General features: G+C 49.7%; 1 protein-coding gene across 1 annotated transcript; it reads right to left on the bottom strand.

The window, feature by feature from the left end:
* On the bottom strand, window positions 1–972 carry LOC141474955 (olfactory receptor 8G1-like). The gene has a single exon (XM_074163054.1). It carries the CDS (start codon window positions 970–972, stop codon window positions 1–3), a length of 972 nt encoding a protein of 323 aa, XP_074019155.1.
* Between the last annotated feature and the right edge of the window lie 1,239 nt (window positions 973–2,211).

Below are 2,211 nucleotides of genomic sequence, written 5' to 3'. Positions count from 1 at the left end.
CTAAAATCCACACCTGGTTGGAGCTGTCAGTGCAGGCAGTACCCTCCTGAGCACCCTCCCCAGTGCCCCCTTGACCTCTCTGTTCCTCAGACTGTAGATGAGTGGATTGATGAGAGGTGTGAGGACTGTGTAAAAAAAGGAGAACATTTTGTTGAGCTGTCTCAGTGGCACCGTTCTGGGCAGCATGTAGACAATGATGAGGGTCCCATAGAAAACAACAACCACAGTGAGGTGAGAGGAGCAGGTGGAAAAGGCCTTGTGCCTCCCTGTGGTGGATGGGATCTTCAGGATGGCAGCTATGATGCAGACATAGGATGCCAGAGTGAACAGAAATGGGAAAACTACATCTGGGAAAGATAATATGATAATAAGAATTCTGATCATCCCAGTGTCACTGCAGGAAAGTTCTAGCAATGGGGCTTCTTCACAGAAGAAATGGTCAATTGCATTGGGACCACAGAACCTTTGGCGAGATATGCAAGATGTGATTCCTGTAGAAATCAGCAGTCCTATAATCCATGATCCAGTCACCAGTTGGAGACATACCTTCCAGTTCATGAGGCCTGCATAAAGCAGAGGTTGACATACGGCCAGATACCGATCATAGGACATGGCAGCCAGCAGGTAACACTCAGAAGTTGCAAAAGTGCCAAAGAGGAAAAACTGTGTCATACACCACTGCACAGAGATGGTCCTGTCTCCAGTCAGGAAGCTGACTAGCAGCCTAGGAAGGATGGTGGAGCTGTAGCAGGTCTCTAGGCTGGACAGATTCACCAGGAAGAAGTACATGGGTGTGTGGAGATGTGGGTCTGTGACCACAAGCACAATTATGAGGATGTTCCCAACTACGGTCACTATGTATATGGTCAGACAGAGGAGAAAGAGAGGTGTCTGAAGTTCATGGGCATCTCCCAGCCCCAGCAAGAAGAACTCCATCAGCAATGTCTGGTTGTCCCACTCCCCTCTCTCCATGCTGTGCTGTAGGTCTTTCTTTTTCCCACTTGCCAGGCAGGAGAGCTGCAAGATAGAGCTCTTCTTGATGTGTTATTTCACAAAGGAATTGTGGAGGCAACTTCTTCTAGAGAAAGCATGGATGCTAGCACGCACCTGAGAGTCTTCATATTCTCTGTAAGAAAAAGGGAAAGGAGAGGAGAGGAGAGGAGAGGAGAGGAGAGGAGAGGAGAGGAGAGGAGAGGAGAGGAGAGGAGAGGAGAGGAGAGGAGAGGAGAGGAGAGGAGAGGAGAGGAGAGGAGAGGAGAGGAGAGGAGAGGAGAGGAGAGGAGAGGAGAGGAGAGGAGAGGGACATCTGAATCAATGCAGCAATGTGAAGAAGCAAGACTGTTCTACAAGGAAGGAAATAGTTCAGAAAAGATCATGAAGATCATGTGCTTCATATCTTTTCCCCTTCAGCTGTAGTCTCTGAGTGCATTTGGGCTGCCTTCCTGCAGCAGCACAGTATCTGTACCTCCACACTTCAAGACGTGCTCTAAGAGCTCTCTACTGTGATAGGGGAAGGGAACTGAGATGGGGCAGGCGCTGTATCTAGTATGTGATGGAGGTAAACACCCAGTAGGCATTTGTGTATGTGAGCAGGGAAGCCCCATGCTGAGAAACAAAGCCCTCTGCCGAATCCTTCTCTTTGCATTTCTGCAAAACTGGGGAGCGATGTACTGATGTGTATGTGGTTTCCCATCTTATGACTTTATAGCTTTTCCAATGAATTGGAGGCAACCATGGCAGGCACCTACACAGAACAGACAGTTGCTGGGAAGGACTGGCACCTCAAAATGAGCAATCACACCAGCTTCATGACAGCCCTCTCCTGGGCTGGGAAGAGCTGTCTGTGAAGTATTCCTATGGAGAGAGGGCCTCAAAATCAGTGTTGTACCTGGAGAGCAGTGTAGGATTTAATGTGAGAAAGCTGAAGATGGGAGACTGATCCCTGAGACAAAAATGAGAGAGAAAGACAAAGATAAGTGGAATATCACTGTGGGAGCTGAAGTGACATGTGCAGGCACTCTGGGCCCACACACCTGCCCAGACCCTTCCTACAGCCCAGCCGAGATACAGGAGTCCCCTCTCTCAGGTTCCCGCATGCAGCAGAGCTCTAACTGAGCAGTGACAGCCCCACTGCCTGAAGGCTCAGCAATGCCAAGGACACAGCGGCAGCATCTAGAGGAAGGAGTGAGCTCAGGAAGGAAGACACCCAGG

Source organism: Numenius arquata, chromosome 23, assembly GCF_964106895.1.
Source record: "Numenius arquata chromosome 23, bNumArq3.hap1.1, whole genome shotgun sequence".
NCBI classification, from domain to species: domain Eukaryota; kingdom Metazoa; phylum Chordata; class Aves; order Charadriiformes; family Scolopacidae; genus Numenius; species Numenius arquata.
This window is presented reverse-complemented; position numbering and strand designations above follow the sequence as displayed.

What these genes read in the sequence shown, in the direction of transcription:
- LOC141474955 (XM_074163054.1), bottom strand. Translation starts at nt 972, where the DNA reads ATGGAGAGAGGGGAGTGGGACAACCAGACATTGCTGATGGAGTTCTTC.